The sequence below is a fragment of the Microtus oregoni genome, unplaced genomic scaffold (genome assembly GCF_018167655.1).
Source record: "Microtus oregoni isolate MIOR12 unplaced genomic scaffold, Mior012 000006F_ref0000085, whole genome shotgun sequence".
NCBI lineage: Eukaryota > Metazoa > Chordata > Mammalia > Rodentia > Cricetidae > Microtus > Microtus oregoni.
The window spans coordinates 11,048,834-11,074,738 of record NW_024543065.1 but is presented as its reverse complement, the minus strand read 5'-3'; the positions used below and the strand labels follow the sequence as shown (position 1 = coordinate 11,074,738).

The 25,905-nt window shown below is 40.0% G+C and overlaps 1 protein-coding gene and 1 long non-coding RNA gene across 6 annotated transcripts in view; one reads left to right on the top strand and one right to left on the bottom strand.

The window, feature by feature from the left end:
• Echdc1 (ethylmalonyl-CoA decarboxylase 1) overlaps positions 1–15,859 on the bottom strand; it is a 31,478-nt gene extending 15,619 nt beyond the window's left edge. The window contains exons 1-4 of one of the 5 annotated variants that reach the window (XM_041653476.1): positions 15,840–15,859; positions 15,200–15,272; positions 12,888–13,103; positions 9,092–9,234 (exon numbers count right to left, since the gene is read on the bottom strand). In XM_041653476.1, coding sequence (XP_041509410.1) covers positions 9,092–9,234; positions 12,888–13,101 — 357 coding nt within the window. In that variant the 5' untranslated portion in view covers positions 13,102–13,103; positions 15,200–15,272; positions 15,840–15,859. The other 4 variants (XM_041653474.1, XM_041653475.1, XM_041653477.1 and 1 more) reach the window with 4 other exon arrangements.
• A 4,249-nt stretch (positions 15,860–20,108) lies between these two features.
• Positions 20,109–24,960, top strand: LOC121449190. The gene is made up of 3 exons (XR_005974501.1): positions 20,109–20,160; positions 24,315–24,408; positions 24,858–24,960. It is a non-coding gene; the product is annotated as an uncharacterized LOC121449190 (long non-coding RNA).
• Positions 24,961–25,905: the final 945 nt, after the last annotated feature.

Sequence of the window (25,905 nt, the reverse complement as noted above, 5' to 3'; positions counted from 1 at the left end):
TTTTTTTAAAACAGACATTTTCATTTTCCACTCTGTGAGGCAGAACCGTAAATGATGCTGGATGGGCTGTTCTCCCAGGGCTTGAGCTCAGCACTGCACAGGGCGAGTCAGACAGTTCCTGAATTACTCTTTTTCTCACTAATGTGGCAAAAGTTCTAAAAACATAAGTTTAAAAGCAAGGGTTGATGGTGTAACAGTTTGAGGCTCTAGTCTATCATGGCAAGGAATGATGGAGGAAGGTCATTGGCTAATAAAGGAACTGCCTTGGCCCATTTTATTGGTTAGGACATAGGTAGGTGGAGTAAACAGAACAGGACGCTGGGAGGAAGAGGAAGTGAGGTCAGACTCGACAGCTCTGCTCTCGCGAGCAGACGCCTGAGAGAGACGCCATGCCCCGCTCCCGGGATGAAGCTCCGACCCAGGATGGACATAGGCTAGAATCTTCCTGGTAAGTGCACCTTGGGGTGCCATAAATAGATGATTAGAAATGGGCTAAATTAATTGTGAGAATTAGCCTCGAAGAGAATGGGCCAAGCAGAGATTAAATGAATACAGTTTGTGTGTTGTAATTTCGGCCATAAGCTAGCAGGCGGCTGGGGTGTTGGGGACGCAGCCCCGCTGCTGCTCCTATTACTACATATGGCGCCCACGTGAACAACTGCGCCCACATAAAGCCTGAGACACCTTGGGAAGTAATTCTAGAACAAAATGAAAGCATTGTGCCTGGTTTCTTGGTAGCAGCAATTTCTCGGTTCTACTCTGCTTGCTAGAGGCAAGCAAGCGCCTCATCAAAGAGAGGCTTCCTGACTCAGCTTTAGCTGCAAAGCCTGCAGCTCATTAAGAGGTCCTGCCATGAAACACTTAAATGGTGTTGACGAAAAGCTGAACACATGCTTTTCGGTTTTCAGCCGTAGCAGGAAAAAAGCTGCGCCGTTTAAAAATGCCGGCTTTCTGGGCCATCCTGCCAGAGCAAACTCTGACTGTTTGAGGCAGGAGGGCCGGCTACCGAGAGAGGACTTGAGTGTTGTCTGTTGTAGCTCACTTGCTGGCAGGGACCTTGAAATGCCATACAGTTGTTGCAGTAAACATGGGTACAGCCTGTATATCCGCCATGAGGCTGGAAAGCGAAGGAATGGACTGAATCTAGCTGGCAAAGCCACGCCTTTAGTCCTACTGAGATTGCTTGGTAAATTAAAGATTCATGTGGTCAGAAAAAGAGAGATATACAGTAAAGAGAGATTCAAAGACAAAGAAAATTTCTAAATGGTTTGAAGTGTGTTAAAAATATATGCAGACTAAAATTTAAAGTTCTTAAAGTAACAAAAAAAAAAGGAAGAGAGTTGTTGTGTGTGGTAGCACACGCCTTTAATCCCAGTGCCTAGAAGGCAGAGGCAAACAGATCTCTGTGAGTTCAAGGTGTAGTAGCTTACACCTTTAATCCCAATGCCTGGGAGGCAAAGACAGGCGGATCTCTGAGAGTTCAAAGACAGCCTGGTCTACAGAGTTACTTCAGGTCAAAGATACAGAGAACCTGTCTCAAAAAGCAAAGAGTTAAAAGTAAAAATAAACAAAATAGAGGTTAAAACAAAGCTGCACAAAGATGGAAAATATACAGAGAATTTTGATACTGTATGCTATTATGCTCTCTTTGAATTGTTTGAATGCTGAGGAAAGAGCAAAAGCTACTAAAAGATATTTGTTTATAAATGCTTCTGAACTAATCCAACATAGATATTTTGAATTTGGATCTAAGGATATGATACTTTGGAAAGGAGTTTCTTATTTTGTTTTCACAGAGGATGAGACCCTGTTCATTTCTTCTATTCTGATTTGGTATGATGGACCACGCCCTCCTGAAGGGTTGCAGTGAACATCTTCTGAAAATTGCTTTGCTCAACTGCCAACTGAGATGAAACTAGCACACAGGTTATACCATGAAAGACCTAATTAACGACACCCCCATTCAGCAGGAAGCAGTTTGGAGAGAAAAAACTGCGCCCATGTTCCCAAATATGGTTTATAAACGTTCTTTTACATTTAAAGGGGGATATGATATAGATATGAATAATTTGCATTAGTATAGATTTTGCTTTATTGATAGAGATTTTGTTAATTAGATTTTCTAGATATATAGAGATATATTTTAGATAGACATTCTTCATGTCTTTCAAAGATTACAGAAAAGGACATTTAATGTTTTAATAACTGAGGACTTTTCATGACAATGAGACACTCTGCTCCTGGCAGCACCAATGTGCTTCAAGAGGAAGATGGGCATTGAAGAGGCACCTTATGGAGTTTGATAGCCATTTGGGCAAGAAACTGCTCTTGCCTGGACTATTGCATAAACTGGACACAGAGAACCCACAGAGAGAGGACTACTGAACTTGCCTAAGGTGAGATGATCTTTCAGGGTTCCTGATTCATTTTGAAAGAGTCTACGAGACATTCTGCAGGACACAACAGACAGTGACTGAACTGACTTTGAATTTTCCTGCTTTATGGAAATGTCTGCTGGATACCATGGGCCTGAAGGCTGAAGATGGATGCCCCAACGGTACAAAAGAACTTTGGGTGACTGTCCAGGCAGCGAGATGTCTTTGTCATTTCTAGAGTTTGAAGTTTCTTAGTTCTTGTTTACTTAGGTAATATTATATCTTTCTGGAGTCTTTGATGGAGTTAAGAATAGTTAGTTATAGTTATAGTTTTCCTTAGTTATGATAAAGATTATTGTAACTTTTACTTGATAACTGTTTCGTTATATGTAATTTTGCTATGTTAAAGTTAAAGCCTTTTTTTTGTTGTTGTTGTTATTTAAACCAAAAAAGGGGAAATGATGGAGGAAGGTCATTGGCTAATAAAGGAACTGCCTTGGCCCATTTTATTGGTTAAGACATAGGTAGGTGGAGTAAACAGAACAGGACGCTGGGAGGAAGAGGAAGTGAGGTCAGACTCGACAGCTCTGCTCTCGTGAGCAGACGCCTGAGAGAGACGCCATGCCCCACTCCCGGGATGAAGCTCCGACCCAGGATGGACATAGGCTAGAATCTTCCTGGTAAGCGCACCTTGGGGTGCCACACATAGATGATTAGAAATGGGCTAAATTAATTGTGAGAATTAGCCTTGAAGAGAATGGGCCAAGCAGTGATTAAATGAATACAGTTTGTGTGTTGTTATTTCGGCCATAAGCTAGCAGGCGGCTGGGGTGTTGGGGACGCAGCCCCGCCGCCGCTCCTATTACTACAAAGGAAGGCGTGGCAACAGAACCCCAAGGCAGCTGGGAATACGGCATGCGCAGTCAGGAGGCAGAGGGGAATGGCATTACTCAGCTCGTTTGCTCTTCATTTGGACCAGGACCCCAGGATATGCAAGTGTCACCCACATTTAGGGTGGTCTTTTCATCTCAATTAACCTAATCCAGAAAACCCCTCATAAGAATGCACAAAGGTTTATTTCCAAGGTGACTCTTCAATCCTATCAAGTTGACAGCCAAGACAGACCACTCCAGCTTCCTGGAAGAGTGGAGCACCACTCAGTGACTCGGGAGAACTCGAGTTGGACCCTCCACCTGCTACCTCTAGGAAGCCTTGTGTAAAGAGAGAAGGTTTAGTGAGCTCTGGGATTTGCACTCTAAGGCTTTGAGTACCAGATTTTTCACGAACTCCATATTTTCTCATAGGAGCCATACCTTCTTCAATCCAGTATAATCCGGCTTTCAGCCTTGTCCCAAAACATTTTAATATTCTATTTGTCCTTCTTGCATATCATCTTCTCTTCGGCTTCACACCTGTTCCTTCACTCTGGTCCTCTCTTCCTAGGCACACTCTTCACTCCTAATTGTCTGTTGCTTGGTTGTTCATCTCCAGCTTCCGCCCTCAACTCAACAACCTGGTTCAGCCAATCTGCTGAAGGCAAGTCCTCTTCGAAACACTCCCCATAGCACTGTCTCTCTCTTTTCTTTATTCATATTCTTTTCTTTGAAAGTTTAAACCACTTCTGCTGCTGGATTTAAGTGAAGTATTAGAACCTGCTGGATATTTCCACATTCTGGACTTTACTGGTACTGCAGTAGTACCTCAAACTCAGCACTGCAAAACTTCCCAGGAGTAAAATGGCCGCCTGACCTCGCGTTCTGTCACTGTGACAGGGCACGGGAGCCTATCCTGACTACGAGCACGGTTTTCTCATCCACAGGAATGAGGACTAAACCAGGGATTCTAGTTGGCTTACAGGATGGTGGGAAAGGCAGAAATCTGTGCGTTCTGTGGGTAAGACAACACGGGCGGCTTAGTAATGAGAATGGTCAGCAATGGTCATCAGGCTCAGATGCTGGTGGTATTACTAATTTCTCCAGGTCACACAATCCTATCAGCAGGGCCTAAGTGTATCTTCTCTGCTCCTCCGCTGAAATAGTTCCAATATTTACTTTCTTTTTTTCTACTTTTATTCCAACTGAACAAATCTAGACCTGTTCTCAGTTCATGGGTTGATTAGTTAAAAACAAAAAAAAACAAAAAACAAACAAACAAACAAAAAAAAACAGCTTTACTTCGCACCCAATATTTCTGCATTTAATTTCTTTTTCTTAGGAATTCTTCCCATCCTGCTGTTTGGTAACCCTTGCTGTAGGATAAGAAATATCCTATCAGCCTCAGAAAGATCTAAGATTTTAAGATTTTTGATAAACCAAATCCCACATAATTGCAAAGTACCTTATTACTATCATTAACTTCCATACCTTCAACCAAAAATCTTAACTTCAGTCACAAAATATCTGGCCTCCTGATCATGGCGGACTTTTCTAGTTACTAAGAAGTCCATGTGTTACACAGTACTTTAAAAAAAAAAAAAACTCCTATGTCTTAACTACAGTACTTAAAAACTGTTTTCTGTGAAAAATGTGTTTCAATTCATTATTTAACATATTATTTCTACAGGATGAGAGCTTAAGGGATATAATAAGTCCCCAACAATCTTGGTGCAACAACCATTAAGGTACTGTGTATTGGTTTTTTGTCTTTTAATGCTTGAACTAACAGAGAAGAGCACCAGTGAAGAAACAATTTGAACTGAGGTGCAGAGATGTGGGGGTGGCAGAAAATGCTAGGCTATGTGATACCTTCCTTGAGGCTAGTAGCATACTATTCAGTATTAATGACAATCCTGTAATGGAGTGTGTTTTGACATAAATGTATTGTAAAACAGAAATTAATACTGGCCCAAAAGAGCCAGGGATAATTTGATCAAGAATGGTGGCACACACTGTAATCCCAACTCTTGGGAGGCAGAGGTAGGAGAAGCTCTAGCAGTTTCAGGACAGTCTGGTATACACAAAAACAAGAAAGTAAACAGGAAAAGGAAGAGGATGAATTGTTATAATTAATTCATCACCCAAAGCGACAAAGTCAAACATTCATTTATTTTCCTGAGTTGAAGGAGGAAGAAAAATCAAGGGGCTAGAGACATGACTCAGCACTTAAGAGCATGGACTATTCTTCTAGAAACCAGGGTTCAATTTCCAGCACCTACACTTTAGCTCACCACATCTCTAACTTCCATTCCAGGAGATAAAATACTCTGTTATGTCCTCTCTAGACATGCAAGTAATACATAGGCATACATGCAGGTAAAACACCCATACACATAAAATAAAACAACATTTAAAAAGAAAGGGAGAAAGAAGGGCTAGTTTAGCAAAATAAAATAAAATACTACCTGAAAAAAATTAACCATGGAAAAAACAGACCTGCCAATGTTTGGGTATAGGCAACTGGAAAGTACTGAACAAAGATGTGGAGAGATGCCACAGATTTTGTTTTCTGTCTGTATCCTGAGATCCTACTTTCAGCTCTTCCCAATAACATCCATGACAAAACATGTACATTACCCAATGCACACAAGGAAGCCACGAGCCTCGCACTGTGCACTTGCACCCATCTTGAGTATAATAACTCGCATCTTGCCAAATATCTTATTCTATGGCTATAAGAACCAGCTTTAGGGATAAATGAATTTCCTCCAAATACACTGAAAGATTATTGGGAAACAAGTAATTTGCCTATATATTATTATGGTTAAAATAAAATTGCAGAAGAGTATCAACAAGCCTAAAGTAGTTAGACAGAAATTGGGGGGGGGGGTCACTATAGACATTTAAGCAACAAAGACCCAAGCAATACACTGTCAGAAGAGTAACAAAGGAGGTCATCATCTTTAAGCTAGGTTAAGACTGTGAAGGTTTCTAGGCCCCAAACCTTTCCTTGATGCATTACACCCATGTGCTGTGAAGTAAGCAATGCTGTATTTCCCTATACAGTGAAGTTCACCACTATGGACTTGGATTCCTACTTACCTTTAAAAAGAGACTTCTTAGGGTCTCCAAAACAACCATGGCAAATAACCTCAATCTTATAATTGAGTAATATTTACACATTTTTGTTATTTTTTGCTTTTCTCCTTTTCATACCTCTTCAGGGCTAATCCTTGTGTTTCATTAGACCATCTCCTGGTTTCCACATTTTCTATTACGAACCAACTGTGTAATAGGGATAACTGTAGAATCTTTCCTCAGCATGAAGAAAAAGACCCCAAAAGAAATCAGCTTCTGACAGGGTCAGTTATACATGAAAGGAAAAATCCAAAGAAATAGCTTAGGAATACAGTATTGCCAGTGCTTACACCATGATGGATATGTGAGGGTAACACTGGGCTTGTCTGTTTCTGTGGAGGCTTGGAAATTTTCTTCAGAATTTTCAATTGAAAAATTACAGTGGCAAAAAAACAACATAATTACCTTTTAAAGACAAGTTTTTTAATAATCACACTAAAGCATTTTATTATATTTGGAGGACAATGTAATCTACTTCCTAAATTGGCATACATATATATCAGTTACTTCATCATTCCCAGAAAGGAAGTTCATCAAACATGCAGATGCTACTGACACATTTGTTACACAAAGAATCAGTATGCTGGCCACAGAAACGCAGCGCTGAGAGAACAGATTCAGAATGTGCAGTCACAGGAGGTCTCATGGCCTCAGCTGCAAGGGTTAGATGCATTCAAACATCCAACTACATACAACTCACATTAGTTGCCTGCAATTCCTAGACTTTAAGACTTTAAATTTCATATTTACATGAACATAATTACTTCTCAGGTACAGAAGATTACAGAGTATTTGAAAAAATATTTCAGGAATTATATATATATACTATTTCTACTTGTCAGTTCTAAAATAAGCATTAATAAATATACCCTATACTTTAAAAATGTTACTGTAACCCTGAATATTACCCACAAAGACGTTGATGTGGTGGGTCATGACTATAAGCCTAGCTCTCAGGAGGCTGGGGTTGGAGGATTTCAGGGACTTTTTTTTTTAAGATTTATTTATTTATTATGTATACAACATTCTGCCTCCATGTATGCCTGCACGCCAGAAGAGGGCGCCAGATCTCATTACAAATGGCTGTGAGCCACCATGTGGTTGCTGGGAATTGAACTCAGGACCTCTAGAAGAGCAGCCAGTGCTCTTAACCACTGAGCCATCTCTCTAGCCCTGATTTCGGAGACTTTTAAGACAGTCAAGGATACAAAGTGTACATAATGAGCAATAGGACAGCAGTAGTACAAAACAACTCTGAACTACAGAATAAGACTGTACACATACACACACACATACACACACACACACACACACACACACATACATATACCCAGAATATGAGGAACTTTCACAGATGAGAGTTCTAAGGAATCATGATGACTCCTAAATAGTATTCAAAGTAGAATAAAAACAAAATAGTGATGTGGGATTTCTCTCTGTATGTTGTGATTACTATTAATGAATAAAGAAAACTGGTGTGGCCTGATAGGGTAGAACAGATCTAGGTGGGGGGAAAACTAAACTGAATGCTGGGAGGAAGAAGCCATGGAGCCATCGGCAGAGATAGGCATGCTGAAGCTTTGCTGGTAGGCCAAAACCTCATGGTGATGCACAGATAAATGGAGATGGGTTAAATTAAGATGTAAGAGTTAGCAAATAAAAAGCTGGAGCTCATGGGCCAAGCAAGATTTAAATAATATAGTTTCTGTGTGATTATTTCGAGAGTCTGGGCAGCCTAAAAATGAAAAAGCAGCCTCTTACAACACAACAGAACTACCAATCCCAACAATTTATGAAATTTCTTCTCCCTCCTCTTTTACACCACTCTGACATGTAAAAGAAGTACATATCTAATGTATGCAACTTGAGTTTACAGATAATCAGTAATTCAATTATCAGCACCTATTCAGACTGCAGATACACCCATCAATTATAGTATTTTTATCATTCCCTTTATCATCAGTGTGGAATATGTGTAAGAACACTCAATGTAAGACCCACAATTTATGGATATACTATAGCATTGCTCAATATAGGCACTATGCTAGAGAACTAATTTCTAGCACTAATTTACCTGTGTAACAGAAATCTATTTCCCATATTCCCTCCTTAGTACCTGTCAAACACCATTCTACTCTGTGTTCCAATAAGCTTCTCTATTTGAGATTCCACATATGAGATCAGCGTGGGATTTCACAAGCAGTAATCTTTATACCAAAGTAATATGCTAAAACAAAGGGCATAGGGTACACAAATGGAGAACTCTAGACTATTTTTCCAACTGTTTCACAATCTTAAAATTATGCTAAAATATCAATTTTTGTAAAAAATATTCAATCAAGTTAGAAAGGAAAGAAATGTGGGGGCACTACTGGGAAGGAGAGTAGCAGGAGCAATACTGAAAGCATCCTCCAAAGCCACCAGCGCAACCAAGAGCGCTCCTCTTAGACCACAAAGATGAGTCCTTTCAGCATGTCAACCCAACTGTCTTTCAGATATCCTCTGTAGGTCAGACCTCAACATTTATTTGTTTTCCTATATTATTCACCTTATAAATCTTTATAATTTCTCACAAAGAATAAAAAGGAAACAAACCAAACAAAACAGAAACTACAGTTAGAAAGCTAAGGAGTACAAGTTATGACAACAACCACATAGGATGGTCTGCTGGAAGCAGCCTCAGCACACAGCCTACATACTTGCCTCTGGAGTGGAGAGTGCTTTCACAGCATTCAGATCAGATCCTGAGCAAAAAGTATTTTTTGCCCCGTGGACAATGAGGCCTTTCCCTTCTGTCCAATTTTCCAGTTCAATCACCCTTTCCAAAAGTTGTAGCATCATGACACCTACAGATGAGAGCAAAGACATGAACAGATGGAAGAGACTGCTAAAAACAGAAATAGTAACACGTCGAGCAAGCCTACCAGGATGTATACATTACTACTGTCTATCTACCAAATGCGTATTTTGCTGACTGTAGGGGTAAAAGTTAGATGCTATGGATCCCTGAGTGGTGGCAGCAGGCCACCGGCTGGTTCCGGCACTGGGCAAAACTGCCTTTCATCTAAACTGAAGACCATGACAGACATGGACAGAATCGCTGGAATTGACAGCCTAGCTGCTCAGGTCAAGGTAGGCTTGTCTTCCTACAGGTTTCTTAGCCCACAGGATCTTCTGGAGCCTGGCAGGCTCTGCGCTAAACAGCAAAGATAAATACAACCTTCAGTGACCATGGAGGACCCTGAGGAGTAACTCTAGGTGACAACCAAGTAAGTTCTCTGTCGTTTTTTAATCAGTAACTCAAGTAAAATTTTATCCTTTTCCAAGATCTCTGATGTAGTTTGACAGCTGAGAGGTTTTGTCATTTAAAAGGACAACCTCACCAAACAAATCTCACCAAACAAATTGCAGTAATTTACAAATACAAGTTATTAAGGTATGTATCTGCAAGTAATAAAGGTGTGAGGACAAATACAAGTTAACAAAATTCTCTCTCACGCTGCCTTCCATAGTCTTAAAAATACTTTTCATTATGCAAAAATATCTGTCACAGTCATTCTAACATAAGTATTCTACTGTTTATACAATGTGTATATCTAAAACTTCTGTTTTCACAAGCCCAAAGAATTGTTGTGAGTTCCAGAGAGCTGAATTGAAGAATCCACCTTAAACAGGTCAGATACACTCGCCTCATTTCCCTAGTCCTAATTTTTTTCCCCTTAACTTTGTCCTCTGTTCTGCCAATACATTAGACAGGTGTTAAGAGATACCAGACATTTCCATATCACAAACACTGGACAGGAACAAACAGACCAGCTACGCTAGGATGTTACCAGCACCCAGCATTCTCAGGTTCCCCCCACCCAAAGACAACACCCACAAATAAGCAGGAAGCAGTCTTGAGAATCCGTTGCCTCAATTCCTTTAACCTGTGGTCCCTAACCTCCTGCCTTTTTATTATAAAAAGGAGATGGGAATGTAATGATCTGTTCTGTCCCTTGAAGAAACAAGCCCTGCCCATTTCCTCCTCTGTCCACTGAGGCAGGCAGATCTTCCTTTCTGCTTGCAGCCTGACTTTCTTCCTTTTCCGTCTCCCTCTCGAAGAGGCAGTTTATGTCTCTCTCTCTTCTCTCCTCCTTCCTTCCTCTCTCTCTCTCTCTCTCTCTCTCTCTCCACTCTCTCCTCTTCTCCTTCTCCCCCTTCCCTTCCATAATCCACTAAATAAATATCCAGCCTCACTCTGCATGGTGTACCTATCCAAGTCTCTGTCTCTCGCCTGCCGCGTGGCTCCCTGCCTAGGACCAGCTGATGGCCTGCTGGACCCACTCAGGGATCCGCAGCATTTTACTGTTCCCATTACACTGATACAATGGAATATACAAACAAGGCATATAAAACAGCCCCACCTTAAAATTTTAATTCATTAATCTATGTATCTTAAGAAATCAGACAAATATATTTAGAAAGAAAAATAAAAATGATCAGACATGTCCTAGACATAAAAATGGAATATATAATATTGGATACAGTGATAAGAAAAAAATACTTCTTATAGTAAAGATAGCAAATACACATTGTCTCAGTGAACAAGCTCAGTAAATTTTATGAGCATAAGATGACTGTGAGATTTTATGATATAAAGGCTATAAAAATATAGAACAAAGTGAGTCTAGCTCTCTTCCTAGCAGGGCTGACAAGATCTTAGTTAGGTCTACTAAATACATAATAAATTAAAGACATGGTTGACAAACTGACATGCCTGAGGAACACCGTGAAAGTGCTTCACAGGTCTACCAGCAGCCAAGGCAATGAGTTACATCTTAGATCATTATGGTGACATCTTTACAAAACTCTTTCACAATAAATTTAACAGCCTTCCTTTAACAATAAATTTAAAATTGGAATCCGCAGAGAATGTCATCTAAAGATCTAATGAATGAGCTGTATCTTTGCACATCTTTGGTTATCTTCCAGGGTCATAATGTCCTTACTACCCAAGATAAGGGAAAACAAAATTAGAAGCCAAAGTATAGATCATAACTGCAGGTTATAACTTCCGGAGAATCTACTGTTTACAAGCCTTGTTACACAGATCCCTCTAAAATATACAGACTTATTTTAAGAAAAAAAATACACAAGGTCAATAATCACTATTCTGCCATTCTTTAACCAGTGAGATGGGGTTCTACAGTAAATGTTAGATCAATGTCATGCACTCACAAATAACTAATAAAATAATCCTTTCTAAGAATTATCTACTTAAAATGGAAACTTCTGAAGAATGTCCTATGTGCTTGAAAAATATTATTGCATCCAAATTACTTCTAGTTTGGGAGAAACCAAAGAGGCACACTTTTAGTGTAAGAATAAATCAATCTATACAAATATACATCTTCAATCATGTATGATATTTAAGTGCCTAAACAATAATGGTGTCTATGAACATAAAAAAAAAAAACTGTACTACTAGTTAATTTTAAACTCACTCTTTTGACTTAGTTCAGTAAGCCTAACAAGTTGAAGGAGACCTTACACACTAAACGGCCTTAGAATGTCTGCTTTGATTATTTTTAAGCAAGGGCACTGGGGGTTCACTCATCTCCCCACCCAAGCTAACAAAACACCATACTTAAAGCAGCTGTGCTTTTATTTGTTTTGCACATTATGCATCAAACCAATACTCACCTATATAACTGAATATAAGCAACTACCACCGTTAATTACATGCAAATTCTGAACACCCGAAATGTGCATGGTCAGCTGAGATATGAACTAAATGTAATAACAGATTTCAAAGGCATACAATAAAAATAAAAAAGAAAGTATCTCACATGTAATTTCGTGTATGTTATTTTTGTTTAAAATATTTTAAAGCATTAATGTTTGATATACATAGAACCAAAATCTTAGACTGTCTTATCAAAACTTAGTTTCTTAAACTAGCTGAATAGTACAATAAAATAAATAAATCTAATGCTACAAAAATTCCTTGTTAGGGACATTTTGATCTTCATTTAAACAATAAAAATTTTTTACAAAACTCCATAGAGCTGCTGTGTGGAATCTTTGGTAGTTACTTTTCTCACTGCGATGTCAAATTCCTGAGAAGAAACAAATGAAGAAAGGAAGGCTTTATTTCAGCTCACAGTTTGTGAGGGCACATGCCATCATGGCAAGGAAGGTATGGACTCAGGGCTGGGAGGGCAGCTCTATTTGATTTTGCTTCCTAAATGATGACTACTAGAATATTTTCCTCTACGCATGAATTTCATTTTTACTAATATTTGCACTCATAATGAAAAAATAACCATATGCATAATTACAAAATATTTCTGGTTTACATTACAGACATTTACACACACACACACACACACAACAACAACAACAACAACGAATACCAAGACTTTCAAGGATTTTGTCAGCATGGCCAGGCCCGGAAACTACAATAGCAGGCTCTGACTCAGTGTCACTCTCTCTCTGGCGAGGGGATATCCCATACCTGAGAAGGCGTTCATTTTACTGGGGTTATTCAGAGTGAGAATGCCAATGCCATTCTGCTTCTTCTGGAGGTCAATGGAGCCGCCAGGAAACTGTTCCAGTATCTTTCTCACTTCCTCCTCGTGGAAGCCATGGGATGTGTTATAAAGCGACACCCCTGTTTGTAACAGTTTCATCCTTGCAGACAGAGATGTAGTCAGAAGACTTTTTGCCATTTCTGGAAAAGAAAGAAGTATGAAATTGCTCCAATAAAAGACTCAGTTTTATTTTTCTGCCATTATATCTAGATATAATGATAAGCTTTTCTCTTGAATTCTCTCCAATGAAGGTAAGTTCCATTTAAAAAAAATATTAAGACATGGCCTGGTTAAGTAGGCCAGGCTAGCCCACATCTCATTTTCCTTCAAGGTTCCAGCTTTCCTACGTGTTTGTCCATGCTGGTGTGGACTTTCAGGGATGCAGCTGCCTTTGAGTCATTCCTGCTCCTGTAAGGAAACCAGTAAGTGCACTAGTTCACCAAGGTACTTAGAGGACTGTGACGTTGGCCTGTCATTGGTTCTCAGTTTAGACTGAACTCTCCCTCCCCCAGGAACAGTGTCTTGCAACACTGTGTGTGTGCATTTTTTATCAACTGTTACAGGTCTTTTATTCTACTGCCCACAACTTTCCTAAAGGCTGTAAGATAACAAATCTCACATTCCTAGCTCTGATTCAGGCCTCATTTATACCTGGATGTCCCTATAATTCAATTGGTATATTCTGAAATTGAGATATTTTTTATGCCTCTCTACTAACGAAAGAAGTATGTCCAAAGATTTCCTTGATTTAGCCTTTACTTACAACTTGCATCTCTTCTCTCATGATCACCCCCCACATATACATGTACATATATACATACATGGACTCAAATAATCAGAGTCTCACAAATATAATATGATATTTATTTCCCCCCTTAAATTATTTTTCCTCCTTTTTTTCTGACCTGGTACTTTAAAACAGATTCCTAAGTTTTCCCTAATAGTGATTATTAATATTACCCCAAGTAAACATGTAAACATGTTACATATATCAGTAATTTTTGTTTCCTCTCACAAGGCAAATGGATGCTAAGGGTTAGGACTAATACACTCTTAGATTTAGAGGTGATTTACCAGTAAAGAGAAAAAAAAAAAAGATTAGTACATTTGAGGGAACCCAGTCAAGATCTGTATCATCCTAACAGTAAAAATAAATCGGTTTTAAATGTACATGATACTAAGATCTTAGATATTACTGAATTAGTGCAACATCTGAAAATTCAAGTAAAGAGTTTAAGATTCAGGTGCTGCCACAGATTAGACACACATAAACAACCTACATTTGCTTTACTCTTTGCAAGACAAGGCAATGAAAAGGGGGCAGTTACAATTTTATAAAACATTTTTCAGTGCAAAAAAATAACCAAACCGTATCATGTGGGCTGTTCTGCTGTCCTAACAGGGAACGGATGGCTCCAGCTGAGAAAACTTTCTGCCAAACCACTGGACAGCTGAAAAGGATACCCCTCTGGCCATCTGGGACCAAAGGTTTCCCTCGTCAATTCTCCCACTAACAATCCTTTTCTATTTAACCCCAAGCTGGAATCAGTAACTTGGGCTAGAACGTTTACATAATTCCATATTTAAATCAATCAGAGTAAGAAAAGAAACAAACAATAAAAAATCAGAAGGCACTTTAGATTGAAATATATAACCTGTTTCTCAGGTTTTCAATTTCACACACCTTAACTCTCAAATCCCCCTGCATGCTACCCACACCTCCCCCGCGCCCACACACACCCAAGAAAGTAACGTTCATTTCCTCAAATCTAATTTTTTGCCATCCTAAACTTCAGCTTACATGATGTTACAATCTTTTGTATTTTGGACAGTAATGCCAAATCATCCCCTCCACTTCCCTAGTCTGCATAAAATCCCATCTCCATTACCAACATCTGTGATCGCATCAAACACGGTCCCGGCTATTTCTGACAAATTGTCCTGCAAAACTTTGTTGCCAAGAGAGCACCTGAAGCGCTGGGAATACTTCCTGGCAAATAATTTCCTTAAAACAAATTCGTAGGCTTCAGGACTTGACCATAGCTGGTTCTTCAGTCTAACTCACCCCGCTGCAAGCCGGTTTGCCTTTCAGGAATGACGATTACTGACTGCTCTGTGTGCCCCATCAGATCATCAGCTAATCGGCTGTCAAGTAACAATGAGGTGTCCAAAAACAAGCCGTTTCGTTGCCCTGCCCCTTTTTCCTTCAACCACCCCAGAGATTTCATAATTTTACCTGTCAGTTCCTCCAAGGAGAATACTATTTCTTCACACTAAGTCTCCAATTAGGCTTGCTCTGATTGCTAAACCTGTAGCGTCCAGAAGAAGAGAGAGTAATACGTTATAGAATCAGACGTGGAAGTTAGGAAAATAAGAAGTATTAACTTTTACGCCCTCCAGAAAGCCTTTCCCGGCTTGGACAAAAGTGGGGAAGGGGTAAAAAAACTTTACTAACACCCGCTTAGTTCGGTTCACATCCCCTAAGTTCTCAAGGGGATTCCAAAGTACTCAGAACTCAGCTTATTGGTTCGATTCAAATCTCGCAGTTTCCCCACGATCTCTGCAACACACCCCGGAATCGCCCCAGACCCACCTGAGCAGCGCCTGCACTGCCTTCAGGAGCCGGCAGAGGGCAGCGCGCCTGCGCGGCGACCCGGTGCGCAGCCGCGCGCTCCTCCGCTCGGGATTCGCCGGGCACGGCGCTCCTCCCCCATCATGCCACACTGGGTTCCGGGGTTCCCCGAGGAGCCGCACTCCCACGCACGCCGACCGCCGCCGTCCAGGTTTACGGCCCCAGAACCCCAGCGCTGACTTTCCCTTCCGCTTTCTTAAGCCCCCCCTCTTCCGCTCTCCGTACGCCACCTTCCACACGCTACCTTCCGCTGCGCGCGACCCTCTTCCGCTCTCACCCCGGCTTCTGGGACTCTGGCCCGCTGACCTGCTTCCGCTCCGGCCGCTCAGAGCCTGCCCACTCTCGGGCCCTTCGCTAGCCCGAGCCCCTGGGCCATCCGAAGGAAGTCCCCGGCCCTAGAAAACCACCCGTTCTCTTCAGATCCCCTCCCCCCCCCCCCCTTTTCGGGAACTTTCTCCCCAGATGTCGCGAGCTGGAGGAGGGACTTGGGTTTTTCTGTGGTTCTTTGCTGTAGGGTTCAGGCTAGGGAAAGGAGAGACCCTAGATGCTTCCCATCCTGTTCGATTGCTAACCTAGAAAGAAGAGAAAGGGATAGTATGGCAAAGGATATCGAGCCTTTTTAGATTTAAGAGTTATTGTGGGCAGTATTATGTCATCAAAAATTAAATATTCCGTGAATACCTGTGACATGCCATGCACTATGGCATGTGCTCTTTAAGGGCACCAAGCTAGAAATCTGTATTGACCTCTATTTTTATGACACAGGCTGTAAAGAAGTACTTTGGAAGCCAACCGAAAGGAGAGGTGCTTTTACTCCACATTTTATCATTTGTATCATTTTATCCTAGAGAAAGGACTCAGGTAGATGATATCAAAGGTAGATTAGAGCGGCTGAAACATTAATAACTTGGAACAGCAGGGGGATGTCTGTTCCTAGTTGAGCAGATGCAATTTGGATGTTTTAAGAGGACAGTCTGAGCTAAGTAGAGAAATGAAGAAAGTGCAGCTTGCTTGTCAGTGTAGAGAAAGTCCAGCAGCATTTTTTTGTTTGTGTTTACGACAAGATCTAACCTACAGACACTGAGGAGACAAAAGCCTTTGCCTTTCTTATAAGGTGTGCTTCTTGGGTCCTCACAAATGTTGAGTGTGTGTGTGTGTGTGTGTGTGTAAGAGAAAAAGAGGAAGGTTGATTTACATACAACTGTAAAGGTTTTTTTTTTTTCAGGTACTTTGTTAAGAAAAGGAAGTGTAAACCAAGCTTGATGTTGCATACCTGTAATCCAATATTTTGTAAAGTGGATGCAGGAGGGTCAAGAGTTTAAGGGCACCTTTAGTTATATAGAGTCGAGGGCCAACCTGAGCTACAGAAACTCTGGGTTTTGTTTGTTTGTTTGTTTTTGCTTTTTAAAGGGGAAGAAAAGGGTAGAAATTAAAAGATGGGTATCTAGAGGCCATCAGTTTTACACTGACTAAAACAAATAAATGAGATTTTGGGAGCATTTTAAGAGTAGTTGGGAACCAGTTTGGCCAGCTTTGTGCCTTTGTTTGGAAGATACTCTCATGTTCCTAGACTTCTTGAATTATCATAAATAAGGATCAAAGGAATAGAACCATTTGGTGGGATGGATATAACCCTGAAAAGCACTGGTGAAAAATGATGATCGGTTTAGAGTACAATGGTGTGAATAATAAGAGCAGAAGCCTAGGTTAGCAGAACCAGTAGGAAGAAGTCCAATATTTTTGCAAAAGGGAATAAGAGCTAGTTTATTATAAAGGCAAATATGGATGAGGATTGGACTACCCCACCTTTTTTGTTCCAAAATGGTTACAGCTTTATGAAGGTGTTATAGTAATAGAACAGCAACAACAAAAGTATTAAAATCAAGATATTTTTCAAATACATTGGTGGGAACTTGAGTTAAGCATGTTGAAACAAGGCAGGGAAATCTTAGCTGTGGATCTCAGATGCTGTCTGACAGATTTCTTAGTATTTCACTTGGTGGAAGCTACCAGTTTGTCTATTCCAAAGGATTTACAACATCACAAAAATCGTTAGGTCATGCAGACTGGGCTAAAGATGGCCCAAGATGAATTGACATTAGACTCTGGACCTGTAACATTCCGGTCTTTCCACAAGCATTGAAGGCTTTAGTCAGATAATTAGCCTTGCAGAAGGTTCAGTGTTCCCTGTAGTTCTTGCCAGAAAATTTTTTTCATAGTTCTCCCCTTGACTTTTTCCAATGAGAAGGCCACATGCTAATTTTCCTTTGTGGCTCGGAGTCTCATTTCTAGAATCTGATGTAAACAAGGCTGAGTGGTAGGCAAGAAATCAGTCTGGAGGAGAAACGAGTAGCTAGTAAAGCCACTAAGAAGAAACTACTGAAGCACCTCATCCGAATCTACTGGCCATTAGATTGATTTATGTCTGATTTATCTTTTCATCTCTATTTGCATAATGTGACATATAATATGAGTAACACACCCAAAATCAATCATGCACTGGCCTAACAAAGTGAAGATAGCAGATGAGGAAAACAATGTAATCAATAATGATTCTTGTAAAACTAGATTGGCTATATGTTTTCTCCTCTACATAGTTACTTGTGTTCCATAAATGATTTTATAGTTGCAGTATTTAAACACACTTCATATCCTTTAGTTCGAATTTTTCTTTTTGTCAGTTCTCCAATTTTTTATTTATTAAATTAATTTATTTTTAAAAACGATTGTTTCTCATTTTACATACCTATCCCAGACCCACTTCCTGCCCCCTTCCAGCTTTCCCCACCTTTCCCCCCCACCATCCACTCCTCGGAGAGCATGAGGCTTTCCATGGAGAGTCAATAAAGTCTGACATCTAATTTTGATGCAGAAAAAGGCCCTCCACTATATATTTAGTATTATGGGACAATGGTCCTGTACCCTGTAAAGATTTCCACTTGTATAAGTTTAATAGAATACTGATTGGCCATTTTATTGATAGGTGGGGTGACCAGAACAGGAGAGTCTGGGAAGAGGAAAGGCTTCAGTCTGTAGTCACCCAGACACAGAGGAAGCAAGATGAGAATGCCTTGCTGATAGGTACCAAGCCACATGGCTAACACAGATGAGAATTATGGGTTAATGTAAGATGTAAGAGTTAGTTAATAAGAAAGCCTGAGTTAATAAGCCAACCAGTTTATAATTAATGTAGGCCTCTGTGTGTTTCTTTGGTACTGGACAGCTGCGGGATCAGGCAGGACAGAAACCTCTGGCAACAATTTCGGCTGAGCAAGGTATTCCTCCAAAAAGAATGGGATCCAAAACTCCAGTTCATGCAGTAGGGATAAATCTTGGTCCCATGGTCAGTGGCTGCAAAGATAGTCACAATCACACATCTGCCACCCACATTCAGAGAGCCTAGTTTGGTCCTATGCAAGTTCCCCTTCTGTGAGTCCAGAGTCAGTAAACTCCCATTAGCTCAGGTCAGCTGTTTCTGTGAGTATCCCCATCACAGTCTTGACCCCTTTGCTCATAATATTGCTCATCACTTTCTTGTACTGGTCTCCAGAAGCTCGGCCCATTGTTAGCTGTGGATCTATGCATCTACTTCCATCAGCTTCTGGACAAAATATAATGACAATTAAGGTAGTCTGCCACACCAACTCCAGTGTTGTCTGTGTGACATTACATATGTCATTATGCCAGACAGGAAGCTACGTGTCCCATGGGACTAGGCTTCTTGGAAGTCAATGGCAGACAACCTGGTATTAGCCACGGCTGAGGCATAGACGGGTTTCTCGAGTAGCTGGCTATGCAGGATATGAGCTTTGCACAATTTCTTTCATAATAATGATAGTCTTTATATATACAAGACAATGATCATTCTCTTCAGAAACAGCTCTGGGATAGGGAAGCACAGTATGGAAATGTATAAGACTACAGCAGAACCTTTGTCATACACAGGGTGTATGATGAACAAGGGAATAGATGGGTTAATGTTGATGGACAAAGACTGTTATATTATACTTTGAACTTTATGGATAGGCTTGCTAGATCCCAACCCCCATGATTTCTGCTGCATAAGAAGGTCCTAAAAAGTATAGTTCAACAGGTGCAGAGAACTGATTAGGTATATTTGGTCACTAGATGAAATAAAGGGTTAGGAAGAGGAAGGGCCGTGATAGCGATAATGAGACAGAAAGTTTCTATTCATAAGATGAAACCGCTTGTCTGAGGTTTAAATTCCCAAGGACAAGATTTCCTCTTCTAAGGATGCTTTATGTCTAACACCTGTTCTTGATAATATACTTTTCTTAAATATTGCTTATGTGACTAAAAGAAGCTTTCATACTGTGCCAACCAATGATACATAACCTTCTGATTTGTTCTTTGTTTACTATATAATGAAAACATGAATTCAGTAAAATCGCAGCAGATTCCAACCACTCTCTTGTGTGTTGTGTCTGTCTGTCATTCGCCGAACTTGTGCCTTCCTGTTACCAGGACCCTGCTTCTTCCGCAGTCTGAGTGGCTCCCCTGAGCCGGTCCGTGGCAGTAGTCATCAGTCTGATTTTAGGGGGAAGGTCAGTTCAAGTACCCTCTCCACTATACTTTGGGTTTTAGCTGGGGTCATCCTTGTGGATTCCTAGGAATTTCCCTGGTGCCAGGTTTCACACTAGCCCCATAATGGCTCCCACAATCAAGATATCTCTTTCCTTGCTCTCTCTGTTCTTCCCCAATGTCAACCATCCTGTTCCCTTATATTCTTCTCCTCTTTCCCCTTCTCCCCCCTCTTCCCTTTTGCCCTCCCTCCTCTCCTTCCACCCAAAATCTCCAATTTCTTATGTAGTAGTCAGTTTAAGCTGTTATGCTGTTGAACAGAAAATCCTCTTAACAATAGGGACTAGATAGCACTCATTAGTCATTTTGCACCTTGACTGGTTGTGTTCATTGTACTCTAGCAGACTTGCAAGATTGATAGCCTTTGTTATTTTTTTGTGTGACTCTATAATACTATCTTTATTAAGTAAGGAGAAACCTGTGTAATTTAGATATGATACTACCTTAATCTTTGTCAATTTTTCAAGTCTTTCATGAGTTGCCAGTTTTCAACATTTACTATCAAGTTGAGATGGAATGGGTAAAAGGGAGGGAAAAAAGTTAAAAGAGAGTTTAAAAGTATCTAAGGAATTTGGAGAAGAAAAAAAATACTGAACTCTTGTTGTTAGTGAACTAAAGTAACCAAATCCTTGTTTATATTTCATGTATAGTCTCCTCTGTATCCATAGGTATGATTTAATCATTATCTTGAACAAATTGTGAAGAGAAGACGCTAAAAAGAAATCTCACACTAACTCACAATTGAGTATAATAAAGGGTTATTTATTTAGATGGAAAGAATAGAAAGCACACTTTCATTCTTAGTGGGCTAATTTATTATCAAGTCTATAGCTGTTCACATGTTAACTCTTGGCTCAATTGGCAAATAATATGTTTTAGTTTTCATAAAAACAGATCTAATTAAAACTGTTTTCTCTATCTCTTGAAAATTTAAACTTGTTTTCTCCCCCTCTCATGTCTTTGTTGTCAGAATTTAATTTTTTCAGAACTGGGATTTCATGCTGGACAAGTACTGTATCATTGAGCTACAATCCCAACCATATATTCAGAGTTTTTCAACATTTACTCTTCTTTTTTTATTTTTTTATTAAAAATTTCTGCCTCCTCCCCTCCTCCCATTTTCCTCCCCCTCCCTACACTTTCCTCCCCCTCCCTCTCCAGTCCAAAGAGCAGTCCGGGTTTCCTGCCCTGTGGGAAGTCCAAGGTCTTCCCCCCTCCATCCAGGTCTAGGAAGGTGAGCATCCAAACAGACTAGCCTCCCACAAAGCCAATACATGCAGTAGGATCAAAACACAGTGCCATTGTCCTTGGCTTCTTAACAGCCCTCATTGTCTGCCATGTTCAGAGAGTTCAGTTTTATCCCATGCTTTTTCAGTCCCAGTCCACCAGGCCTTGGTGAGCTCCGATTAGATCAGCCCCACCGTCTCAGTGGGTGGGTGCACCCCTCGCAGCCCTGACTTCCTTGTTCATGTTCTCCCTCCTTCTGGTCCTCATTGGGACCTTGGGAACTCAGTCTGGTGCTCCAATGTGGGTCTCTGTCTCTATCTCCATCCATGGCCAGATGAAGGTTCTATGGTGATATGCAAGATATTCATCAGTATGGCTATAGGATCGGGCCATTTCAGGCTCCCTCACCTCAGCTGCCCAAGGAACTAGCTGGGCACATCTCCCTGGATACTTGGGAACCCCTCTAGAGTCAAGTCTCTTGCCAACCCTAAAATGGCTCCCTTAATTAAGATATATACTTCCCTGCTCCCATATCCACTCTTCCTTTATCCCAACCATCCCATTCCCCCAAGCTCTCCCCATCCTTCTCTTCTCACTTTTCTCTCCCCGTCTCCCCTTTCCCCCATCCCTCCCCACCCCCAAGTTCCCAATTTTTGCCCAGCAATCTTGTCTACTTCCAATATCCAGGAGGATAACTATATGTTTTTCTTTGGGTTCACCTTTTTATTTAGCTTCTCTAGGATCACGAATTATAGGCTCAATTTCCTTTATTAATGGCTAGAAACCAATTATGAGTGAGTACATCCCATGTTCATCTTTTTTGGGTCTGGGTTACCTCACTCAGGATAGTGTTTTCTATTTCCATCCATTTGCATGCAAAATTCAAGATGTCAATGTTTTTTACCGCTGAGTAGTACTCTAATATGTATATATTCCACACTTTCTTCATCCATTCTTCCATTGAAGGGCATTTAGGTTTTTTCCAGGTTCTGGCTATTACAAATAATGTTGCTATGAACATAGTTGAACAAATGCGTTTGTAGTATGATAGGGCATCTCTTGGATATATTCCCAAGAGTGGTATTGCTGGGTCCTGGGGTAGGTTGATCCCGAATTTCCTGAGAAACCGCCACACTGCTTTCCAAAGTGGTTGCACAAGTTTGCATTCCCACCAGCAATGGATGAGTGTACCCCTTATTCCACATCCTCTCCAACAAAGGCTATCATTTGTGTTTTTGATTTTAGCCATTCTGACAGGTGTAAGATGGTATCTCAAAGTTGTTTTGATTTGCATTTCCCTGATCACTAAGGAGGTTGAGCATGACCCTAAGTGCCTTTTGGCCATTTGAACTTCTTCTGATCTCCAAAATATATAAAGAACTCAAGAAACTAGACTTTAAAATGCTAATTAACCCAATTAAAAGATGGGGCACTGAACTGAACAGAGAATTCTCAATGTTTACTCTTCTTAAGAAGCATACTCAAAATAGTCTTGAATCATGAAGCACAAAATTTATTACTATGTGCATTTGTGCCCCCCTAAACCTGTTCCTTAATGTATCTTTCATTTAGACCATCCTTTGTCTTCTATAATAATTAAAGGCCTTTGGTAGTCTCCTTAACTATTATGAAAAGCATATGATTCTCTACTGCTTTAATTTTTTCTATTTAAAATGCAGTGTTGTGCTATTCACAATAGCTAAATTATAGAATTCAGCAAGATGTGTTTCAGAAGCTGAATAAAATGTATTGATAAACAATTGATGTGTGAATTCTCATTGTTCTTAATAAAAATGTGAAGTCAGATATTAGGAGTGAAAACTGAGAGGTCAGAGGAACAGTGCTGCCAGCCACTAGAAAGGCCTATTACCTTCACCAAATCATCAGACTTATGGGTAATCCTGTCTCTACAAATCCTCAGACCGCATGCTCAGATTGAATCCTTAAATTACATGCTCTCTCTATTAAACCTCAGATCGTATGCTGTCTCTACAAAACCTCATACTGTATCTCAGAGTGAATCCTGAGACTGCATCTGAGCTCCTTTCTCCTCCCACCTTATACTCCTCTCTCTGCCCAGCCTTATCACTTCCGTTTCCATTTTCCTAGTGCTGAAATTAAAGGCATGTGATGCTAAGTTCTGGGATCACCTTTATGTAAGCTGTTTTACAGCTGTGTAACAGATCTATCTGTTTTAGATAGATTCAACCTCATGTAGCCCAGGGTGGCCTTGAACTCACAGAGATCCATCTGCCACTGTCTTCTGAGTTCAGGGATTAAAGGTGTGTGTCACGACTGCCTGGCCTCTATGGCTAAATAGTGGCTTAGCTCTGCACTCTGATCTTCAGGCAAGCTTTATTTGTTAAATTACAAATGAAATATTACTACACATAGTGAAATTTTGCTTAGCTCTAATGAAGAATGCAATTATATCTCTTGAAGAAAAAACAGAAATAGAGATCATCATACAATGTTAAATAATCCACACATACCACAAAGAATGAAAATACCACATTTTCTTTCTTTATTCACTAGAGGATGAAAATATATGCAACTAAAAGAGGAAGAATTGGGATTAGAAGGAGGGTGAAGAATGAGTGGTAGTTGAATGTAATGAAAGCATATTATCTGTACATATAGAAACATAATCAAGAAGCTCCTTCCTATATATTTAACATATGCTAATAAAAATAAAGTTTAAAAACAATAAAAACATTCATAATACATCAGTAGCCATTAATGCTTGTGTATTTTTTAATGAAATTTGAAATATTCCTCCCGCAGCAATCTACACACCTATATAAAAATCTACATTGGTCTCGTTGCCACCTGTCTGCCATTGGGTGCCCAGCTTCACCATGCTTTTCCACCATGTTTTGCCTCTCTACAGGTCCAGAAACATGGAGTCAAGCAATAATGGACTGAAGCATCAGAACTACTATGACAATAATCAAGGCTTTGCTCTGCTCTGTGTCAGCTGAAAGGTGAAGAACAGAAACTGAAAATATACTCTCTTGTGCTTGTTCTTGAGTGGGTCACATTCACATAGCTGGGACTGGGAGACATGGACTGTATCACTTTCACATCATTATGTGGACTTGGGAGTCCTCTCCAGGACAATGGCTACTTGGGAGTCAATTAAGACTTTATATTAAAATGTTATGCACAATAACCAGGGTTAGTAAGGATCCAAAACTCTTCTGCTGGCAAGCCTAAATTGGCCAGGTTGCTTGGGACAGCAATGTGATAAAACCAGATAAATCTTAAATTTTAATTATATCATAGGGTATTTATACATTAGCTGGAAAAAGAAGTTCACCAAAAATATTGTGCATAAAAATGTTCTTGAGTTTGATAATTTCATCGTCATTTGTTGAACTTCGGGTGTTTATTTTGTTATTGTTTTTTCTTACTTTTTGGTCTTCTGCCATAGTGTGGCATGTAGCCCAGGTTATCAAAAATCCACTCTGAAGCTAAGACTGGCCCTAAATTCCTGATATTACTACTTCCACTACCCAACCTATGGAATCACAGGCAAGTGTGGGATTTTCAAGATTTTTTTCTTTTTAATTTTTTAAATTAATTTTATTGAGCTATACATTTTTCTCTGCTCCCCTACCTTTCTCTCCCTTCCCCTTCACCCTCCTTCTCTGGTCCCCATGCTCCCAATTTACTCAGGAGATCTTGTCTTTTTCTACTTCTCATGTACATTAGATCCATGTAGGTCTCTGTTAGGGTCCTCAATGTTGTCTAGGTTCTCTGGGATTGTGATTTGTAGGCTGGTTTTCTTTGCTTTATGTTTAAAACACTTATGAGTGAGGACATATGGTAATTGTCTTTCTGGGTCTAGGTCATCTCACTCTAATAGCATTTTTTGTCATAGCCAGAACTTGGAAACAACCTAAATGCCCCTCAATCAAAGAATGGATAAGGAAAATGTGGTACATTTACACAATGGAGTACTACACAGCAGAAAAAAATAATGACATCTTGAAATTTGTAGGCAAATGGATGGAACTAAAAAAAAAAATTGAGTGAGATTTTTCAGGATCTTTGAAAAATATGTTTTTCTTTTTCAGGCTGCTTGGAGTACCTTCAGGAGAGTTCAATAAACCTACCAACAGATCCATTATATACATGGAATCTAACATAAGAGTCTTTTCAGATGTCCTATTTGAGTAAACTCAGAAGATTCAGAGGACTTTCACTAAGTATATTCAGAAATGCTAGTAAAGAATCTGACTTGACTCTAAACCTAGCACCAATTTCAGCAAAAACATCTTGTAAGACCAGACATCAGTCCCTACAGGAGAAGAGAAAGGTGAATATTGTTTGTCATAGAGAAAGAAAGGTTGGAAAACATGAGATAGTTTCTAAGCAGCAGATTTTCCCAGCATGAAAAAGAAAAGAAATTAGAATCTTCTCATACCAAACATGCAAATTAATTCAATGTGGGTAAAAATATAAGGCACAAAATCCTA